Source organism: Lampris incognitus, chromosome 19 (assembly GCF_029633865.1).
Source record: "Lampris incognitus isolate fLamInc1 chromosome 19, fLamInc1.hap2, whole genome shotgun sequence".
NCBI lineage: Eukaryota > Metazoa > Chordata > Actinopteri > Lampriformes > Lampridae > Lampris > Lampris incognitus.
Window position 1 is genome coordinate 26,476,419 of NC_079229.1, and position 20,856 is coordinate 26,497,274.

General features: G+C 44.3%; 2 protein-coding genes across 3 annotated transcripts; one reads left to right on the forward strand and one right to left on the reverse strand.

Moving 5' to 3' along the window:
- Positions 1-308: 308 nt before the first annotated feature.
- On the forward strand, positions 309-9,929 carry ankha (ANKH inorganic pyrophosphate transport regulator a). Its single transcript, XM_056299167.1, has 12 exons — positions 309-883; positions 2,099-2,315; positions 2,532-2,650; positions 2,942-3,025; positions 3,245-3,415; positions 3,679-3,813; positions 4,569-4,661; positions 4,757-4,849; positions 7,589-7,718; positions 7,871-7,994; positions 8,500-8,599; positions 8,957-9,929. Exons 1-12 carry the CDS (start codon positions 788-790, stop codon positions 9,083-9,085), a joined length of 1,491 nt encoding a protein of 496 aa, XP_056155142.1. The 5' UTR covers positions 309-787; the 3' UTR covers positions 9,086-9,929.
- Positions 9,930-10,040: 111 nt separating this feature from the next.
- LOC130129577 (uncharacterized) lies at positions 10,041-20,095 on the reverse strand. Of its 2 annotated transcripts, none has more exons than XM_056299165.1 (11): positions 19,772-20,095; positions 19,128-19,462; positions 17,707-18,384; positions 17,227-17,430; positions 16,397-16,633; positions 14,115-14,200; positions 13,878-13,984; positions 13,630-13,773; positions 12,665-12,796; positions 11,746-12,015; positions 10,041-11,117 (listed from the first exon to the last, which is right to left on the reverse strand). In XM_056299165.1, the coding sequence occupies exons 2-11, from the start codon at positions 19,280-19,282 to the stop codon at positions 10,908-10,910; spliced, it is 2,223 nt and encodes a 740-aa protein (XP_056155140.1). In that variant the 5' UTR covers positions 19,283-19,462; positions 19,772-20,095; the 3' UTR covers positions 10,041-10,907. The 2 variants fall into 2 exon arrangements, with proteins under 2 accessions (XP_056155140.1, XP_056155141.1); XM_056299166.1 differs by having other exon boundaries at positions 19,934-20,093.
- Positions 20,096-20,856: the final 761 nt, after the last annotated feature.

A 20,856-nucleotide genomic window follows, 5' to 3' on the forward strand; every position in this document is an offset into this window, starting at 1 on the left:
TGTCAACTTGAACATCTTGTGTTTACACATAAGACGCCAACATCAAATCTATTAAAAGAAAGAAAAAGGTAAAACAATATACCGTCAACACCAGAACGTACGAGGGAGAGGCCAGCTTTAATATATATATATATATATTATGCAATTTTCCCTGTTATTTGAGAGGTCTTAGTGGCTTCTTTTTTTGTGGTTGTTGTTCGTTGTTATCTTAGAATAAAATGGTCTAAATTGGTTTCACGTCTTGGCGCGTATTTAATTGGGACGTGGTGACGTCACGGGCGGGCTACCTCCCCATGTGCGCCCGCCGCTTGAGAGGAGCACACCGACGGCCGAACGTGGACCCGTCACACGCGCAGCCGTCTCCGCCTGCCTTCACACCGCGCGGCTACCGCTATGACTCCCAGACACTGACGGTCCCTACGATCGCTGCGCTTCTGCCGGGTTTTTTTTCTTCTTCTTCGTCTTCTTCTTCTTCTTCTTCTTCTTCTCGATTTTCGTCCGGTTCGATGTCGTTTCATCGTCCCCGCCGGTGGTTTTCGGGGGAAGATGCGCTCGTCTGAAATTGGTGTCAACCTTCGCCTCCGCTCACCGAAGCGTCGCACGTCGACGAGCCGCCGTCCGACTCGCGTCGACTGAGTCCGCCACACCGACGACAGACGTCGGGTGGTGATTTCGCTAGATTACAGGTGGCTGTCGCCGATATCTAGCCGGTCACATTTGGGTTTGCTTTTTTCCCACCAGCCAAGACCGAGGCAGATGCCCCTCGTTCTGTCATCCCGGCTGTACCATGGTGGAGTTTCCATCTCTCAGTCCTTACTGGCCTCTCCTCCGCTTCCTGGTGCCGTTGGCCATCACCAATGTCGCCATCGACCTCGGCGAACAGGTAAAACGGGCAGCGTGCTCGGCTGGCGTTAGCGGTAGTCGGCTAAACTGCGCCGCTTCGTTTATTACAGGTCACAAACACAGCGCAGCCCGCTAGCGGCGCGGCGGCTAGCGTCTGACGCAAGGTAACTGTTTAAAAACAACGATCTCTCCCCTCAGTGACGAGCCAAACCGGCTTCGGGGTTTTTTTTTTGTTTTAAATCTCGGGGGTCTGTAAGTTGGGGCGACCGCATGATTTGGATACGAAGCGCTGTGATTGGCTTTTTTGTTGTTGTTTGCTCCCGGAGGGTTGGGGTTGTCTACGGGCTTTGACAGAAGAGGGGAGCAGGGCTTGCGGTTCCCAAGCTAGCTAAACCGCCGGGTTGAGAGGGAGCTCATCGCGACGCAAGAGGGAACGTGACATCCTGTGTACATGTTCAGTGTGAAGGAGGGCAGCGGATATTTCGGTACCCCCCCCCCCAAAAAAGAAGGTCATCGTCCACGACCGAAGCTTGTCGGCGTGAGCGAAGATCTGTGCCCTGTTGACCCCTTATGGGAGCAGCTGTGTGTCGGAGGGACACTGTCTCCCTGCGACCGCCTCTTGGTTCATCAGTGAATCTGTAGCAAGGCCTTGCTGCTCCTGGTGGGGGGGGGGGGGGGCACGTTCACCCAGGTTAAATACACCGGGGGGGGGGGTTGTGTTTGGGTTTGGTGGTCGTTCCTCTGAGACACGTCGGCCGGCATTTCTTCGTCGCCCGATCAGATGGCTGATGTGTAAGAGCTGCTCGTAACCCAAGGGACCCCGGACAGATGACGTCCGAGCAGAAAACGCGTTTAGACTCGGGAGGTTGGGATTAGTCTTATGTAACGGTCGCCGCGTTGGCTGATATAAATAGGCGCGTGTTCCTCGCGGTTGGAAACGGCCGCTGTAGTGAAGGCGGATTTGAAAGGAAATGATGATGTGTTATTAATTGATTCGGGGGTGCTGACTTCCTTCCAACGTTATGGTTTTTTTTTTGCTTACTGTTCTGCACTTGATAATGGGTCGTTGTAATATTGCAATTCAGTTTTAAGGCCATGCCATAACAGTAATTGTATTTCAAGCGCCGATTAAGTTGAGCTAAGTCGCCGTCATGTGAGATGTTGCACCTTGCCAATTTGGACTTCTCTCTTCTCTGCTCTGTCTCATTCCCTCCTATCTTCTTTCTGCGCACCCATCTCCTCATATCTCCTACAGGCCCTGAACAGGGGCATAGCCACAGTCAAAGAGGATGCAGTTGAAATGCTGGCCAGCTATGGCTTGGCTTATTCACTGATGAAGTTCTTCACTGGACCAATGAGTGACTTCAAAAATGTGGGCCTGGTGTTTGTGAACAGCAAAAGGGACAGAAGAAAGGCTGTATTCTGCATGGTGGCAGCTGGGGCCATAGCGTTTGTCCTTCATATCCTGATAGGTGTGTGTTTAAGGGTTGTTTGTGCACACTAGATGATACCTCACTCTAAAACCACTTCCCTGTTCCCTGCATCGGGAATTTTGGCCAAACCAAGTCTCAGCATAATTGTGTTCTCTTGCCAGCTCCCAGCATGATGGTTTTTCTTTTTGGGGAAAATAATCAACTAACTCTTTTGAATTTAAGATCGTTACCTGTGCTCTCTTCACCTCTGTATAGCTCACACAGATTTGGGGTACTACATTATCAATAAACTCCACCATGTGGATGACTCGGTGGGGAACAAGACAAGGAAGGCATTTCTCTACCTGGCCGCTTTTCCACTATTGGATGCCATGGTGAGTACTGTTTGACTGGATAAGTTATGCATGATTTAGTGCAAGACATGTTAGAGAAATAATTTCACGAGGTGAGATGTGAAAAGTACCAGACTTAGAAAAATGCCCTTTGTAATCCAGAACTTGGTTTTGAGGGATGGCCTACCCACCCTGTTTTGTCCATCTTACATCAATTATATAAGCCCATCATGCAATTTGTGGTCAAGAAAAATGCCAAAACTGACCTTGTATATTTTGCCAAGACTTCTGTGTCCTTGGGTAACGTTGTTGTCCATTGTTTTATTTGTGAAGGCATGGATTCATGCAGGGATTCTTCTAAAGCACAAGTACAGTGTCATAGTAGGTTCAGCCTCCATCTCAGATGTTGTGGCCCAGGTAACAAGATCATTTGCTTCATTTTAATTGGTGCAGCAAGCTACGTTTTTGACTCAAATTTCAAGATGAGATGTCTAGTTACATATGTTTACTAAAAAGACTGATTACACACCATTAAAACATGTTTACCATAAATATATTAAAGCGGAGTATGACTCCGTTTTTAGACGTTTAATCTTCCATTTTGAGTATTGACGATCACTGTCTTCTCTTTGCTAGATTGTGTTCGTGGCCATTCTCCTCCACAGTAACCTCGAATGTGTGGAGCCTCTTCTTATCCCAATCCTCTCCCTTTATATGGGTGCCTTGGTCCGTTTCACCATTGTGGGCCTGGGTTACTACTGTAACATTCATGACAATATCCCAGACTCCAGTGGACTAGATGTTGGGGTAGGTTCTTTTCCTTATTTTATTTTTCAATGTTTCTATTTTGAGACTGAGTGAGGGAGAAAGATGTACTCAAAACAAAATTAAAAAAAAAGAAGCAAAATGGAATTAAGTCTAGTGCTGCTGTCATCCACAGCATATCCAGACCATTAGTTGAGCCATGTGCACCTCATTGGCACAAGCCTCAAGTTTATGTGGAACACTGAATTGGAAGTTAATCACATTCATTTGCATTCCTTTTGAACGAATTGCCTCTATTTCCACAGGGGGATGCCACTATCAAAAAGATGCTGAGTTTCTGGTGGCCCCTGGCTCTTATCCTAGCTACTCAGCGCATCAGCAGACCTATCGTCAACCTCTTTGTGTCCCGCGACCTCAAGGGGAGCATTGCTGCCACAGAGGTGAGTGTATCAGGAATCCAGTACACTACCGACACATGGCTTTATTCTCTGGGATTGCAAAAGAATGCAAAGTGCCTATCTGGGGCACTGCCTTTTTGTAGTCCCTGATGCGGAAACTAACTGGCGTACAGATGTGAGAATGGCTTTCACAATTCTTAATAACTATTATTGACAGGATGTATAGCATTATAAAAGGCTATTGTTATGCTTGAGGTGTCCAAGTGTTGTTAAGAGGCTTTCACCACTACATGGAACAGTGGACTGTTTCTCCCCTTAAGTTACTGCAGATGAAATGCCAGAATGCTAACAATCTCCCTCTGGAGCTTTCTGGCTTGCAGAGACCCCCGAACTACTAGAGACAATACAAAGCTGTTTACCAGAATGAACTGGAAATCATTGACAACACTGGCTCCCGGTGGTTTGGGTGATTCACCACGTTCATGCGGAACTCGGAGGATGATCGCAGCACTGACTGAAAACATTCCAACCTGGCCCTACTGTTCCTACGCAAAAACCTGACACTACCTGTTGTTCTTGTTAAACAATGATAAGCCCAAGGCTGTCATCTAATCATAAACGTCATGTCATCATGAACTTGTTTAAAAAAAAAAAAGTTTTACACACCCATGTTGCCTTGACATTGGCCGTAGTAGGTCGCTCGTCGTTAATTTGGCCACATAACTGTGAAAGGTATTTTCAGCATTACACTGGTGACACATTGATGATGCATCGCGCCCCTGTCTTTGTCATCACAGGCTGTGGCTGTGCTCACAGCTACATATCCTGTTGGTCACATGCCCTACGGTTGGTTAACGGAACTGAGAGCAGTGTACCCTGCCTTTGACAAGGTAAACCAGATGTAATCTAGAAGCATTTGTTGAAATAGTGACAGTTTTGTATAGATGCCCCATTCCACATGTAACTAATGTGTTGTCACCCACAGAACAATCCCAGCAACAAGCTGAATTCTGGGAGTCTGGTTACCAAGTCACATATTAAAAAGTTTACATTCTGCTGTCTGGCTCTGTCACTCACGGTAAGCTGGGTCAACTTCAATACTTTGTTTTTTTGTTTTTTAAACGCCATTTCACTCTTGAGGTTTCTGGAATATGGCTTCAGTGTTCTGAAGGTCATTTGACAGAAAGCATATATTCATAGTTTCCGGTTGCCTACAAATTCTCTGTATTCTATAGGGAAAATTACAATCAGAAATAAATGTGGCATAAAAGTAATCTCAAATAAGGGCTGTCAAAACTTTGATTTTTCTCACAAATAATGTATCTACTTTAGCTACTGTTAAGATGAACATAGATTTCTAACGTTAACATTACACAACACTTCTACCTTTGCAATGGGTTTGTTTACACTTGAAAGAGTCCTGTATTTTGACAGAACCTGAACCCTTAGGAGGGGTTGTTTCTAGAGTGTCCTACAAAACCCTCATATTTTCAGACAATTAGCTGTTCTGAAAAGCAGAAAAATGCTTTGTTATGCCACAGACAACCATGCAATTTTGACTTTTAAATAGGGATTTAATTTTTTGCAGGGGTCTTCAAACCTTTTGTGCCCATGGGGATAGAAGTAGATAGCACTTAATATAAAACAAGGGGCAAATATGTGGATTGAGGAATTTTGCAGGGGACAGGGGACACACACAAGACTTTGTGTTTGTTTTCAAACACAGCACCTGGCATGTCAGTGTCGGGCTTTATTTGCAAGACTAACGTAACCAGCCGTTCTACAGTGTTCTGTAGTAACATGCATGACATAGATTTCAAGAAGTCGCTCATCGGCGACCTTATCAGGTTTCCAATAAATTATTTGCAGTCCTCCCCTGTTTAATCATTTCGAGCTAACGTGAGGATAATCTTAGAAATTCTGTCTCATGGTCTGATAGTCTAGACAAACGTTGCACGTTAGTATGTTTAAGTTCCACCAACTGCAAAGTGAGGTTTCACATTGCAGTTGCGCAGGCGGGCTCAAAGTATTTTTCTTTAGCGGTGCTGCTGTGGTTTCAAGTTGCAGACAGCGGTACATTAGGTTGGAATTTGTGAAAGGGCTAAGCGAATTTTGTTTTCCCCTTTACAGTAACATACTCGCGCTATAAGAGCTTAACAAAACGGCATCAGAAATTTAAGTTGACACATTCAAAAAGCCCTTGCAGGTGTACTTGAGTGTACTTTTAAGTAGCAAGTCTTGCTGACTTGTTATATATGCCATAAATTGAACATGTTTGTATTCACTGAGTGGCTTGGAAAGAGGTCAGGATTCGTACTAATCCACTGACGCAGTTTTTCAGTTATAAAAGTTAGTGCAGATGTATGGTGAATGTGGTTTAGAGGGCAAAACAAATATGGGAGGCACCCTTTGCCCCAGAGCTGTATTAGTTCTCTACGGCTTGGATTAGGAAAAACAGGAAGTTTGTGGCCAAGGTTGGGACTTTTAAGAGGAGGTTAAGAGGAGGTGGAGGAGGAGGAGGAGGAGAATGGCTAACCAGATGTGGAGCCTCAGAGTTGTAAACAAGAGCATGAGGGTGTTGGCTATATACAGCATGATGGAGCAGACAGGCATTGCCTATAGGAGTGCTGAAAGCACAAGCTGGAAACCCTCATGTCGAGACTTGCCTTTCTTGCGTTGTAAGGAATGACAAGAGAACAAAACAAGTACAGAATTTGCACAGTTATACAGCACTAATATTAAGCTTCTTCTAGATATGAGAGGAGGATCTGAGGAGCGCTGATCATTTTCTGTTGTAGGGTGGACATCCATATTTCCAAGTACTCACAGTGATTCAAGTTTCACTTCCTTTTAATTGGATGCCGCCCAATTTAGAACAGATGTGATTTGTAAAAGATGATGTTGCCAAGTCCTGCACACTGAAACTAAGTTTTATTGTGTACAACTATGGAAGAGTGAAGCACCTCAAATTCACTGAATGACATGAGGTTGCTTTTTGGGTATTTACATCACTTTGGGCATAGTGCCACCATGGACAGTGTAGCATGGAGATGGGTCGATAGGCTAGTTCAGAAACGCATCAGGAAAGGAATCTGAGTAACGTAAAGCAGCTCATGATTCTCCGTCATGTCAGCAGAACTTGTGTAAGTTATTCAGGCGGTGAGTGTGTATATCTCACCGTTGAGTCAGGGGAGAGGGCATCTTAGTCTTAAGTTTGTTCCCCAAAAATCTCTCATTGCCTGGCCTCCATCCAGCTTGCATGATGAATGGCAGGCCATTTTAAACCACAAAGCTCTGAGCTATATGTGCCAATTCATTTCTTTCAACTTTCAAAAGTCCTCATGGGGTTTGAAATACTTTGCAAAGTTTATAATTTAAGAACAATTCAGGTAAGTTTGGTGGCTGTTTTGACTATTGAGCACTCCACATACAGCTTATGTGATTTGCTGTTCATCTGAGTACACCCACCCCAACCACATGCCACATTCTATGATCACTTTACATTAACCTTTTGTTAACTATCAAAAATGTTGACTGGTTCCTGAAACTAAACTACACTGAGACTATATTTTGTGTTATTTCAGATCTATTGGATTTGAAATGGATTTTGCAGTCCTGTGTGCGTCTGGGCAACTGCATCCAGAAACGTTAACATTGTCTGTCGCATTCCTGCGGGTTTTATGTTAGCTTCAAAGGCTCGCGTTCAGCTTGAATCCCCATGATTTAATGATCTAATTAATTCTAATGAGGCGTGTTTGACTGCCCTGCTGTGGTGTGGTGAGTAAAATAATTCCCTATTTGTTTGAATTTGCCCTAGCTCTGCTTTGTAGTGTTTTGGTCACCTCATGTATCGGAGAGGATCCTGGTTGATATCATTGGAGTGAAGCATACTTTCGCTGAGCTGTGTGTGGTTCCACTCAGAATTTTCTCCTTCTTTCCTCTGCCAGGTAAGAGATTTAAAAAGGACGAGATTCAGCATCACTGCCCAAATGCATTTATCCCTCTGACCTGTGCCTACTGCTTCTTCTGTGGCTTTAACTGCAGTATAGTTCAGGCCAGTGGGGTGATCGCTCCACTTTGTGTGTGTGTGTGTGTGTAGTAACTGTTAGGGCACATCTGACTGGATGGCTCATGACCCTGAAAAAGACCTTTGTGCTGGCCCCCAGCTCAGTTCTCCGCATCATTGTCCTCATCACCAGTCTAGTTGTGCTGCCTTATATGGGGTAAGTCAACACCTCAGCAGACAGCACTGTTATGAGGGTTAGTTCTGTGACGGAGGTTATCGGCATTAATTGATATGGTATAGCATACTGTCATGATAAAATGACTAATTGTTTCAGCAAAATTTACTCTGAACAACAAGAGTGGGGGGAAAAAACTCAGTGAAGCTGCGTGTCTGCATTTAATGTTCCCCGCTGTCTTAAAGCCCGACAGGACCAAACAAGCGAGCTGAAGCTGTCTTGTTTGTTTTAAAATGATGGGAGTGGAAATTTCCTTTTTTCTTTTTTTTTCAAAAGCACGCGGCTGAGTCTGTTAAATGGTCGGCAACACCCGTTGGAATTTTTCCATTGATGCGCACAACAGAATTCGGCACAAGTACATGCAGATGAACACAAGACAGAGTTGGTGCCTAAAACAAATGAAATTTTGTCAGCATTCACAACACATGAGGCAGCTTGTTTGTTGTGTCTTAGCATTTGGTGACCCTCCTGTTCATCTTTGTCCCAGGGTTCACGGGGCCACACTCGGGGTTGGTTCTCTCTTGGCTGGTTTCATAGGAGAGTCTACTATGGTTGCCATAGCAGCCTGCTATGTTTACAGACAACAGGTGAGAGCACTCAGCGCTGTAGTGAAGATCTTTAATCACATCCTCTGCTTTCATTTAGCTCCATGGTGTGTCAGCACAGCTGCCATCAATGGCCACTTTCCACTGGCCAGTTTATCACCCACTTTTAGTAACTACTAAGTTGTTTATTTGTAGTAATTTAACTTAGAATGGCCACATGAAGGCATGTTTATCTAAGCCTTGAAAGCATCCCCCTCAAAAAAAGTACCAAAAAAGTCTTTCATCTCGACTAGATGCATCTCCACAGATAAATCTGGTTGCCAGAAGGAAAATGCAAATGCATCCAGAAATATGCCTCCCTCATTCCTCTCTCAATGATTTTTTTTTCCCCCCTAAAAGAGAAACAACGAGCTGTCCAATGACCTGGTGGTGGAGGGCGAGGACTCCGCCCCCATGAGCGAGGTTTGTTCCAGGACTCAGATGGAGGCCATAGAGGAGCTACAGGAGGAGGAAGAGGAGCAGGAGTAGACTGTGACAGTAGGAGAGCTGAAGCTAAGGTTCCGTGTGGAAACCGATCATTTCTGAAGAGGGCACCGTGGAGTTACACTGCAGGCGGGGAGAACGCAACAAAAAAAAAAGGACCTAATTATGCTGGTTTGGTTTGAGAAGTTGGCCTCAGAATGGACTATTAGACAAAATGATTGACAAGTTTGTTTTTTTTTTTCTAAAAAAGAAGGCAAGGTCTTCTACACATCATCCTACCCAACGTTAGGACGCACACTGTAAAGAAAGCCATGCACCTCCAAGTGTCCACTCATCTGTGATACTTCGATGTCTTCCAATCCCCTGGAAAGTTACCGTAGTTCTGCCATCATCATCAGAGAGGGTGTATGAACCACTTTCACGTGTTTGCTGGTAAACGAACAAGGGAAAAACGACGCAGGAGATTTTTCCTCCTCCGCAGCGAGAATGAAATGTCTGAGTGGTATTGGAGTTGCTGAGATTTGTAGATCATTATTTTATGTTCTATTATTTTATCAAACTTGAGCCACAGGGCCTTGCTTGACTTCAAATATGGGGGTATCTTATGGGTTGTGCAATCATGTTTTACATCAAACTGGTGTACAAACTATTGTTTTTATATAGGTGATGAAATGTGTATATTTAAATGCCCTGAGGGGTCAGGAATCCCTCATTATATCATTGCGTGTTACAAAATATTATGATTGTCCACTTTCCATGCCGTCTGGGAGTCTATCTACTTTTGTTTTGCCAAGTACTTCTATTTTCCTGGTAGCGTATTCAGATTGTCGTATGTAATGTATATACTGTATAGGCATTCTTATTTGGCAAATAAATTGCTTTATTATTAGCTTGTCCAGAGACCTTATCTGTGCTGACAGTATGAATACAGAAGTGCACCAAAGACATTTAGAAAAGTCTTTAATTCTTTGAAAATGTCATACAAAAACAATCTGACAGTGCAAAAGCCTCATTTCCAGCATAATCAGTGTAAATGTTAGCTAGCTTATCTGTTCCACCTGCTCAGGAATTAAGGCAAGGAGAAATGCCCCCCCCCCCATTGTAAGTGTTAATTCTTATTGTGCATTTCTACTAAGGCAACAAGGAAGACCAAGCAAGGCTTAACTACTCCGAGCAACCCAGGAACTTGTGATTTTACTGTCACCAGTATCTGTAACAACATTGGCACATGTCTCTTGAAGCAGCTTGGTTAAAGGCAACATGTAAAACAAGTTTTTCACATTCTCACACATGCACAGACCGACATCATGGCTCCGATAGCAACCAGTCTTGCTTGTCTTCAAATTTTCATCCGACGTTAAATTACCAGTAAATCTGATTAAAAACCCATCAGAAAATACACAGACTGGTTCAACGGCTCTTCCACAAACCTGAAGTCCAAATATGGGAGTTCTTTTAAAATAATTAAGAGGAATATATTACTCGACACGTCTTTACCCCAACTAAACATCAAATCTACAGTGTTCAAACCAAAGATCTGAGAAGGTTATGGTGTTGCTGGCTTTACTTGCTTAGAATTCACAAACGAATGCAGCGGACCAGACTCCCAGTCTAAACTACCATGTGCGCCATTACCCATTGTAAACTCAGTCACACAATATTTCATACAATTCAGTATAGATAGAGCTCATCTATCAGCATCATATTCCAAATATATATACACACACAAATATGCAAACAGAACACTGAACAAATGGGTTAAACACGTCTTGCAAATGACTTCTCTTTTAATTGTCATAAATGTATTCATCTTATTCAACCTGAGCAGTGTTTCATGTCCTTGGCAGGAGATTCTGTTCGGTGGCTATCAGCTAGTGGCCAGTTCCACGGTAGGCTCTGCAGCCTCTTCAACTGGCACATTGTAGTGGCGGTCGTCCTCTGTGACCAGGCATACGGACGGCCAGTCTTCCTTGTGGTCATCCGGGTAATACGTGACAAACTCCTCTGTGTCAGCCAAGTAAAGTCTGTAAACTTGAATGGTGCACTGCAAGGTGTACCCAAGTAGAAACATCTCCACCTGCGGGGATTCACAAAATTCATGGGGGCACGTCAATAACACTAGTGGGGGGGAATGCAGTACTAAATCAACTGTACTACTGAGTGGTGACAGTCTGTGTGGAAACGGTGCTCAACAGTGAATAGTAGTAGTGGGCATAACCTCCCTCGTCAAAACAGAGAAAAAGGGCAATTAGGGCCCTGTGTGTCTTCTCTAGAATCCCGGCCATAAAGGTGACTGAGTGCTGCTGAAGGCCCAAGAACGGGTCAGTTCAAGGGTTGAGTTCACGAGTTACTGCTAGTGGTTTTGATTAAGGGAAAGCTACACACCCAACTTAATAACAATCTTTTATTGTTTTTGTTAATTATCCATCCTGCCCGCAGGTTGCGTTGTATAACATTACTGTTGGTTCCAAACATAACAGAGTGCAATGGCAGACACAAGTTATCAAGCCTTGGTTACCATAAAATTTACTGACTGCTCTCTGCCTGTTGTAAACTGTTGCATGTTGGTAGTAAATAGTGACATCAGTACATGTCTGTAAATACTTCGGGAAGAGAGTGAGTGCTTCAAAGGTAAGCAAATAAAGAGGTACTGGGCACCATGTGTGTTCATCGAGGTGCAGTGGTTGCCACGTGGTTTCTCTTACCTGCTCCAGCCCCCCACTGAAGCCCACATGGCAGAGGTGGTTGGAGAGGAAGGTACGGGGGCACTCGGACGAGTCCCGGGCGAACAGGAGCCAGCAGAATACGGGGACGTCCCCTCCTGTCTGCATGCGGCTATGGAGCTCCACAGCCTGGCCCAGCATCAGCAGCTTGAGAGCCTCCAACAGGCCCAGCTCCTCCTCCCTGCCCTGGAACACTTGCTCGCAAAGACTCTGGCGCTCCTCAACATTAGAACAGCCAACTGCCGCCAGCCACTAGACAGGGGAAAAAAAAGAGAAAAGTTTATGCCACACACACACACACACATAGCAATGCATCCATATAAATGATTCAGTGCTAGAGGAACTAGCAACAGCTGGACTAACCCACGCAGGGTCTGTTCAAAGTGCAGCAGATGAATCCAATGTTAGGCTGAAAAAAACTAGTGCACAGTCACGGCGGGTAACCCAGCAGACGAGGGACTTTGAAGAAACGTGCACAATAAACACTAAAAATTCCTGACGAGCCACCGGCGGCTGCCAGAGCCAATAAATGTCGTTGTGGGGCCTCACGTTGTTCCAGTAAAGTGGTGCCGCGCTTTATGTCACAGAACTGTTGAAATGGTTTCCTTGAGGCTTGCGGGTCCGTCCATCCATCCATCTAAACCCTCTGGAGTATTATCAGACCGTTGTAACAACACGTATAAGGCCATGAAGAGAGGTGCAGAGGGGCACTCAAAAAAAAATGCAACAACCATCGCCCTATATTTCTTCAACATGTGGTAGCAATTGCAGCCAAAAAAGTATGTTGGTGAATATTAATACATTTAGTGCCCAGGGACGGCCTAAAATATGCCATCGCAGTTTATGAGCATCTGTGTGTTTAAAATACTTTAAAGGATCGAGGTGGATCTGTTGTTAATACCGTATTTCGGAAAAGTTCCACGTAACCCTTTAGATGTTGAGTAGCATCCATGGTCCCGTCTCCCTGTTGGCATTCTCCAGGAAAGATCCACTGGCTTATCAGGCCGTCCCGGGTCTCCAGTTCCACGGGCAACTGTGCAAACAGAGCATTTAAATGGTCACATTGAAGCAAAAACCACTTCCACAGCATCTCAAATCATTACATTAGAATATAATAATTTGTCAAACAGAAGCCGAGTAGGAACAGCTTTCGGAACAAGTTCTTTTTCCTTTGCTGCTCCATGATTTAAAACAAAAACATACTAATTTTATTCTGTGTCTGAAAACACAGCTTTTTGCCCTTAGGCATTTATAAGTCCTGTGTCTCTCGTTCTGGACTGAGATGCACAACATGGTCAGGCTTACCACAATGAGACTGGCAGTCTAAGCTGTGCTTGCCCAAAACTGAACAACAGTCAAGCACGTCACTATGAAGAAATGTGTTTACTGTGGCATTGTGTTTACTGGTGCTCCTGGGTAGGGAGCATGCACAAACTAATATCAGTTTGCTGTATTCATAACTCTTGCTTGACTGGCCATTAAAGTGGCAATATCATTTCATCTAAATAAACAAAGCTTTGGTATGTTTAACTTTGAAGAGTTGGCCATCGGATGTTAACAGTTTTGAGATGTAAACAGTGGCAACCAACTGGGTTACTTTCCCACAAGGGAACACAGCCAATTATGCCATATTTTCAACTGACTACAGATGATCACACACTGGAGCCTTATTTGAGAAGCTTTCGACTGGTTTTGCAAGCAAGCCAGTGTACAGCCTGGAGGCCAAAATCTTTGAGTAGTTCCTTTTTATTTGGAAACATCTCCTTTTGTGCATGGAAACTCACCTAACCACTCTTGTGACTACATGGTAATTCTGACAAGCGCAAGTCACATGCAAGTCACATCCTTAATCATTTTAAACTGTACCGTTGCAATATCTTCCTCTTGCAGCCAGTCAGGCAGTCGGGTGGTGTGACAGAGCACCTGGAAAAGAGTGGCTCTCAGGGCACAGTAGTTGTCCCCCCTCACCCTTCTTAGGCTGCCAAACCTCTGGGACATCTCTTTATAACCCTATAGAAGGCAGCAAAACCACAGGAAATGACTAAGGCTTTAAAAACAAAAAAAACTCTAGCGATAGTTTGAAACGTATCCCCAAGGCAGAGGCATGGACTGACCTTTCTAATGAGAGCACTTTTGGCAGTATTTCCTTTCCACTCCCTCTCACAGTAGGACAGAATGTCCACCGCTGGTGACAAACCGCATCTGTCCTCCAACTTTGGAGCTAGGTTCAAAAGACAATAAAAGTAAGGGAATATTGTGTGTATTTTACAGGACAATACAAAAATAAAAAGTACTCTGCATATTCCACAGAACAGTCCCAGTTTCGATGGATATGGTTTGGTCATACTAACGTGTGATCTCTAACAGTGGGGCTAATGCTGCTCTTTTAGCTGGTGTTGAGGAGAGTTCTTCGGCTCCTCTGTACAGGTCTTCATCACTAGACAGAAAAACACATGATTATAAGTTTGTTACTTTGCAAATGTAGCCCAATGCAATTGATAATTGAACATTTAGAGCAACTCTAGGCAATGGACATTGATGTCAGTGCGCATATCATTTAAAGTAAATGTAATTACATCATCAGAAAATCTACTTATTTGCAACTGACTCATTCTCATGTGACAGTCAACAAGACTAGGTCAAAACCTACTATATGGCTGGACAGTGTATGCTCAATGTTCAAAATTGTGGCCAATTTGCTACAGGGATAGTCAGTGGTAGTGTCTACAATGTGAATTCCTGGATATTAAATCTTCATTTGCAATTTTGTGTAGTGGTCCCAGTAATATTTGTTGTTAAAGTGTCCTGAAGTAGCATATCATATTGACATGGTTAAGCTACACTTGTGTAAAAATGTTAAAAAAATATAAAATCCAGTAGCAGATTTCGCTATTGGAGACATGGGCAGCCGTCCAGGGTGGCATCTTGCCGGGGGCGGCATGGGGTGCCCGCACAAAAAAATGTGGAATGGTGACATTTGCACAATCGGTTTTACAACCACTGCCGGCGTGTCCATATAGGCGAACAGGATGGAGAAATGTGGGCCAACTATTCACAAGCAAAGCCGCAGAGTAACCAACAGCAGTAACTACAGGCTCGCTAGGCTACGCGTTCTGTAAGCACAATGAATTTCTGAGGAATGTCAATCACGCTGCACCTGCAGCCGCCCCCCCATCCCCAGCTCTCATGATCCAGCGGTAGCCTGGCCCACTAACACCAATTTCGATTGTCTTCGAGAAAAAAAAGAAAAAAGAAAAAGAAAAAAAAAAAGCCCACTGTGTACATTTCTGAAAGGTGAGCTTTATTTGCTCTTTAGCCGTTGTTTAATTTGCTGATGAATTGTGCTTTTGCACATTTCATGTGTGTTTGACGCACATGAGAAAATGGTGTATAGGAGAGATCTGTACTGGTATTATTCAGTTTTAGGAGCGGATATTGGATTATTTGGAAAATAGCAATGCGTGCTGACTGCTGTAAAGAATTTGGAACCAGGTTATTGGAGTTATTATGTAGACCCGTTTGTTGTGTTATTTGTATATGGATCTGCAAAATGCCCGCATATTGCATCATGCATATTGTTGACACTTTGAGCAGACTGACGTTGCACTAGACTATTTGCATTATGTGTATGGCATATTGGCCTTTGTGTGTTGTTGCTGGTATGATACGTTGCAATAGAGGGGCAGCATAGTTTTTTTGGCAAAAGTGGCATAAGTGCACACGCTGGTCCTGTTCGTGACCATGACCCTGCTTGAGTTGTTGATATTTATACATGAAAGGGAGCTCTCAGAAATTTATTCAAATTTGTGGACTACTCTCTGTATTTGTCTTACTCTTCCAGTGACCGTAGGGTGCCATAGAAGCTAGAACTGCCAATGGCCCCGTCTCAAGGTCTGAGTCACAAAAGATATCGCACAAATGATATAACAGCGCAAACACAATCATAGAGTTTTGCAGCTGGGTAAAATTTGTCCTTGTTTTGCGTCTGATTGCAATTATCCATGTGGCAAAGTATAAATGGTGGCTCTGTGCTAAGAACACAGTGGGCAGGCTCAATGCCATCCTTGATGTCATCAAGTATAGCAAGAACTGTCTGACCTGGTAACCTGTATCTGCGAATGATTTTGGTCTCAGTTAAATCAAAAAGTGATATTCAACTGTGAAATATCCGCTCACAAGCACGCCGGGCATGATGATAACTTACTCAAATTGTGTGTGGCTTATTAGCGCTGGTGTTTGTGAATTGGACCTTTTTTTTGCGATGAGGTTCATTTGCATAGAAAGGGGCCAATTTTGTGTCAAATGTATGCATATTACCTAACTTAAATACATGCAAATAAGCACCGGAGCACCGAGAAGCTATTTGCTTGGCAGTGCAATGAAATTCAAAATTTTGCCATTTAGATCATATTCTAATTGAGAGCAAAGCAATGTTGCCCGCAGCAGTACATCGTTAGACCTTCAGGTAACGTTGAGATTGACATTAGCAAGGAAGACATAAGCTCACAGCCTACAGTGTGTTTGACACATCATAGTCAATAAAATACTCCTGCTTTGACCTAACAGCAAACACTGAGCAAAATACCTGTGTGAACTCTTTGAAATTACTAACCAGTATCAACCAGTTACAAACCTATTCCCGATGGCATCCTCAGCAAAGCAATCCTGCTCCGTGACAGGGACCACCTTGACCTCCATATCGTCAGATGTGCTGGTGGCCAACACCTCCTCTTTCACACTTAGGTCTAGTATTTCTCCTTCTTTCACAGCCTTTGTCATGACATCAGATGAGGCAATTTCCTTCTCTTCCTCTGCGATAGGATCTCTGACTGCTGGCTTCGCCTCCATTTCTTCAACATCCTGCACAAGACTAATATATGCCTTGTATCAAACGTGTGTATATGCACAAGGGCCCTGCATTGTTATTTATATAACAGAATCTCTATGAGAGGATATCCTGTTTTTGTTACATGTCCCTCTCTACTCAAAGTTTATCATTTTTTTGAAAGATGTTACCATGTTGTGATGTTTACAGCGATGGGCAACATGATCCAGAAAGGGCCGGTGTGGGTGCAGGTCTTTGTTCCAACCAAGCAGTTACACACCCGAGTCTACAAATCAAGGTCTTTAGCAAAGACTATTGGTTGACTAATAGAATCAGGTGTGTAACTGCTTGGTTCTGCTTGGTTGGAACAAAGACCTGCACCCACACCGGCCCTTTCTGGATCAGGTTGCCCATCCAAAATGTCTATCTGATGACACAAAAGACTGATGTGCGAAGATGGTGGTAACAGACATTGTATGTTATGACCCAAGGGGAAGGTGAGAGCGATTTTCTCACTGCATTACTAGTTGTGGTGTGTTCACGCCCCCTAGTGGTCAAAGGATAACCAGCAAAAACAAGGAGTACTTTTTGTAAACAAGCTCCTTGTTTTTCGGTCACAAAACTCTGAACTCACTCACCTCTTGTTTGCTTCTGGAGGATCTGTGGTCTCTGGCTCCCTGAACAAGTCAGCAGGTTCCTGTTCCACAGCGTTTGGTTTTAGTGCTGTGAAGTCCAATCCAGGAGATGGCTTAGAAACATCAGGGCTTATCGTTTTCTCAGCATGGTCGTCCTTGCACCCTGAACTGCTTCCATTCTCTAACTGACTCTCATTTGTCACAGCACTGGACCCAAGATGAATGAAAAAAAGAATGATCTCCTGCCGTGCATAAATTCCAAATCAGTTAACATGAAAAAAAAAAGTTTATATTTGTGCACGCTCCAATCTGCGTTTCTGCTCCCCGTTGCACCTATCTAACCACATTTCCCATCTGCTAATTTTGAGGCAATCACTGCTCACTCCCGCTTTAATTGAAATAAATACACTGCAAAGTGCTATGGCGAAAACAGCAACGGGACAGTACATTGAGTTAAGCTGCTTGTCTCGTCATGTGACCTACCAGTTAGGAGATTCAGAGGGGGAAGGTGGCTGAAGTGTACTTCCAATGAGTGTCGACTCCGTGCCCGCCTCCTGACAGGCCATGGAGATAGGGGATATCTGACAAGTCTCTGCATGGAGCTGAGCATCGGATAGAGACGTCTCTTCATTACAGTGAGAGAAATTACCTGAGAATGAAGCCTCAGCATTTTCAGTGGTCCTTAAGGAGCTGTTGATGTCATCATGGGTCATCTCTGGTGTACTGTGTTTTTTGGGTATGGCTGTCCTTAGCATAAGGTTTTCAAGGCTGACAGCATCAGACTCTTGCAAGATGCCTTCAGGGGTTTTGTCTGGCGCTGCAGCTGGAAGCTCATCCACAAGCACTACCTTCGTTTTTGCAAACTGCTCCTCATCAGAAGAAGCACGTTCCACCACCTGTGAAGTTTCTAAAGTGCACTGGAGACATTCAATGGGTCTGCTAATTGAAGCAACTTCCTCCAACTTTTTGTCCGGTGATTTGTTGGTTGAGCTTTGTTCAAGTCCATTGCCTTTAGAAGGAGAGGGTTGCACTTGTTCCTTCAGAGGAGCACCGTTCTCCCGAGTCTTAGAGAGCTCTCTCTCCCTGACTTGAGGACTCAGCTTAACCTGCACAGTGACAACACTTTCCTCCTTCTTGACCTGGATCTCATCACTTCTTTTCCTACACAGCATAACACAGAGGGTGTCAGTCAGATTAAATTATACTGGTGTGTTTAAAATATGAGGTACAATATCCCACCAAGATGTATTCATTATATGTCCAAACTCAATGGGCTGTGAACATTTGACAGCGAACTTCTCATTGAAATATAAACTAAGACATGGCCCCAGTGAGTCTAGCAGGCCACATAACCTAACCAAGGTTACATCAGGACTCTCTTATTTTTAACCAAAACTAGATATTATTTTTGTAGTCTGTAACGACTTTGTTTAGAATCACATTGCTGTCTGTATGAGGTAATGGTGTAATGAAACCTACTGAATGAACAGAGCAGTGATCTTTTTACATGATCTCACTTGTATCCACCTCTGGTACTGAAATGTTAAGAATCTCTGGAGTCAAAATCTTGATTTCCACAGCTTTTACACGGTTTCTGCAATAACTGTGGTAGCAGTATGGTAATAATCAAGTGGTTAACTTTAAGGCTAAGGTTAGGTAGTGGTTAATTTTGGGGTTAAGGTTAAGTAATGGTTAGTGGGTGATATATTGGTTACATGCTGTGTATGCCATCTGAGCAAATCATGGGTTTCAGCTATCAAAAATAACACCAACATATTGACTGCTTAGATGCAAGGGACGTTTGGAAAAGAATTTAAGATGACTACTGGTGCTCTGTAAATACTGCAAATATACTGGGAAATACCCACGAAAGTACCCAGGCCACATGTTGGGCACCATCTTACCTCACGTCATCATTAGCTCCATGTCTGTCTGGGACTGCACCCTCCGGCCCTGTGTCAGCGGCTGGCAGCGTGGCCTTGGAAGGATCTTCCAACAAACCACTTCTCTCGCCCAAAGAGTCACAGTGACCAGCGGCAGGGCAGCAGCAGTTCCCCATCTGCTCCCCTTGCTTTTGATGGCAAATGTAGTCCGAGTGGTGATCTCTGGTCCAAAAACCACGAAGGTCTCTGGCCCTGCCTGAACGCTCGGCGAATACAGGCGTCTCAGGAGTCCATTGCCAAATGTGTCACTATGGCACCAAAGCCGGGGAACGACCCTAATTAGGCTACGGGCGATCCTAAAGGGCGTGAGAAAGAAGCGCACACAGTATCGTTGAACGATAAGCATTATATCGAGTGCGGTGTGTCATAAAACCAAAATGGGTAAGAATAATAATGTCGTATGGGCTTTTACGGCATGTAGCTTTCACACGTTCGGTTTCCATCTTATCCTTCTAACCATATCTGAACAACTTGGGCGTTCGGTGACGAACAAGAAACATCAGATACACGCGAGTCTGCATAACAACACACCCTATATAACAACATACCCTATCCACACAAAACGAGCGTTTCCTGAAACGACCGGAATAACGTGGAACTCGTACCTGATACGTGAACGCTACTAAAAGCAAATCAGCCGCCCCCCAAAACTTCCATGCGAGCGATTGTTTCGCTTTCCGCTCGGCCACGAGCGAGCGGATTAGCAAGGCAGCTAAGCAGTTAACGTCATTTAGCCAGGCGAACGTGTCGCGGGGCGAGCGGCGAACCTTTAAACGGTGTCGTCACGTGGTTGACCTTCGGTGCTTTCCATACGTTACCGTTTAATACACCGCTTCACTTGCTATGAATGACGATGCTGTGTGTACGCGCTGTGTTTTGCGGAACATAGGGACGCAGCCCCACTTCGCAGCCCAACCGGAGCGGGGTCACGGCAGCTGTTGGTCGAGTGACGTCATACACGTAGCCCCGGACTTCCGGTGCCCGGACGGTTAGCCGGAAAAATGGGAACCGGAAGTCCATGACAGCGATTTATCTCGTGTTTTCTGTACAGAAAGGTAAGAAAGAACAAACAACAATACATAAAAAAAATCATAATTATATCTATATTGTAACGTGCATGGATGAGTAGACACGCTGGCCGCTAGCTCGCGAGTCTGACCCTTTAGTCGAGCGGTTAGCGATGTCTCCTGCGGTGCGGGCGATACGGGTTCGCTTCCCGGTCGCGGCAGTTCCTGTGGTTGCGTTGCCCCCCAAATTCGCTACAATATATTACCAAGCCAAGGTGAAATGGTCTTCACGTTGGGCGTCGTCGCCAAGTGCAGGACAGTTTGGTACTCCTCTTGATAACACAATTTACTTGTGATGGTCTTGCTTTAATAAACCAAGGCAACGTGTGAGGTCTGAAAGGTTTGAGCACGTATTATACTTTCACTTTGGTACCTGAAAAAATGCCCTCATACTGTTTGTAGCGCGGCAACTTATTCCCCGGTTCCTCATTTCCTACACAACAACGATGGCTTTATTTAGACTAGCATAGTGTAGACTCTCTTGATCAGAAAAGATTTGTTAGTAATAACCAAAGACATCTGGAGCACCCTGAAAATGATGCCATGAGCAGTACCTAATAGATAAAGATGTGGTGAGAGTCCCTTCAAATACCCATAGCCTATACAGTGTTCAGTATAGATCA

Excerpts from the sequence above, each read along its gene's own strand:
- ankha (XM_056299167.1), top strand. The coding sequence starts at position 788 with ATGGTGGAGTTTCCATCTCTCAGTCCTTACTGGCCTCTCCTCCGCTTC. Across the intron at positions 2,316-2,531 it reads TGTCCTTCATATCCTGATAG|CTCACACAGATTTGGGGTAC; the intron begins GTGTGTGTTTAA and ends ACCTCTGTATAG. Across the intron at positions 3,814-4,568 it reads GGAGCATTGCTGCCACAGAG|GCTGTGGCTGTGCTCACAGC; the intron begins GTGAGTGTATCA and ends TTGTCATCACAG.
- LOC130129577 (XM_056299165.1), bottom strand. The coding sequence starts at position 19,282 with ATGGGGAACTGCTGCTGCCCTGCCGCTGGTCACTGTGACTCTTTGGGC. Across the intron at positions 13,774-13,877 it reads AAAGTGCTCTCATTAGAAAG|GGTTATAAAGAGATGTCCCA; the intron begins GTCAGTCCATGC and ends TGCCTTCTATAG. Across the intron at positions 12,797-13,629 it reads AAGAGGAAGATATTGCAACG|TTGCCCGTGGAACTGGAGAC; the intron begins GTACAGTTTAAA and ends CTGTTTGCACAG.